At 55.9% G+C, this 785-nt stretch overlaps 1 protein-coding gene across 1 annotated transcript in view; it reads right to left on the bottom strand.

Annotated features, from left to right (window-relative positions):
- Positions 1-378: 378 nt before the first annotated feature.
- BASP1 (brain abundant, membrane attached signal protein 1) overlaps positions 379-785 on the bottom strand; it is a 1,366-nt gene continuing 959 nt past the window's right edge. Inside the window, exon 2 of the mRNA XM_008582508.1 lies at positions 379-742. Coding sequence (XP_008580730.1) covers positions 488-742 — 255 coding nt within the window. The 3' untranslated portion in view covers positions 379-487. The remainder of the gene's footprint in view (positions 743-785) is intronic.

Raw genomic sequence — 785 nt, 5'->3', positions numbered from 1 at the left:
CCCCACTGCAGAAGAAAAGATCCTGGGATCTTGGCAGTGGGGGGCATGTAACAGCAGTTCAGGTACTTTCAGACATTGACCTTGAAAATCCAGGACTTATTGGTAAAGTTGACTGAAGGTATATTAGATATTTCCCCACAAAAATACTATTTGGATTCTCCCCAACCCCTCCCTCCCTTGATGGGACAGCATCCTTTTTTTTATTCCTTGGGCAATACATGTCATTACTTCCAATTTGAAACAAGTTAGTATAGGACAGAGAGAGAGAGAGAGAGAGGGAGAGGGAGAGGGAGAGAGAAGGGGAGAGAAAAAGAGAGAAAGGAGAGAGAGAGAGAGAGAGAGAGAGAGAGAGAGAGAGAGAGAGGGAGAGGGAGAGGGAGAGGGAGAGAGAAGGGGAGAGAAAAAGAGAGAAAGAGAAGGGGGGAGAGAAGAGAGAGAGAGAGAGAGAGGTGGCTTAAGCGTGTCGTGTCTCCCCTGGCTGTCCTTGTCACTCTTTCACGGCCACGGTTTGATCGGAACTCGCCGCGGGGGCCTCGGGGGCCTTGAGCTCTTCTGCGGGGGCTGCGGGGGCCTGGGCCTTGGGGGTACAACTGGGCGCTTCCGTGGCTGCGGGGGGCTCCTTGCAAGAGGGGGCAGCCTCAGTGCTGCTCGGTTTTGAGTCTGAAGCTGGGGCCCCGTCGCTTTTCGTCTCCGGGGCGGCAGGAGCTGCGGGAGCCTCAGTCTTTTTGGGGTCCCCTTCCTCCTGGCTCTGGTCGCCCCCCGGAGCGGGGGTCGTGCTCTCGGCC

The sequence above is a fragment of the Galeopterus variegatus genome, unplaced genomic scaffold, assembly GCF_000696425.1.
Source record: "Galeopterus variegatus unplaced genomic scaffold, G_variegatus-3.0.2 Scaffold2653, whole genome shotgun sequence".
In the NCBI taxonomy this organism is placed as follows: domain Eukaryota; kingdom Metazoa; phylum Chordata; class Mammalia; order Dermoptera; family Cynocephalidae; genus Galeopterus; species Galeopterus variegatus.
The sequence above is the reverse complement of the archived record's forward strand: the minus strand, read 5'-3'. Positions and strand labels throughout refer to the sequence as shown.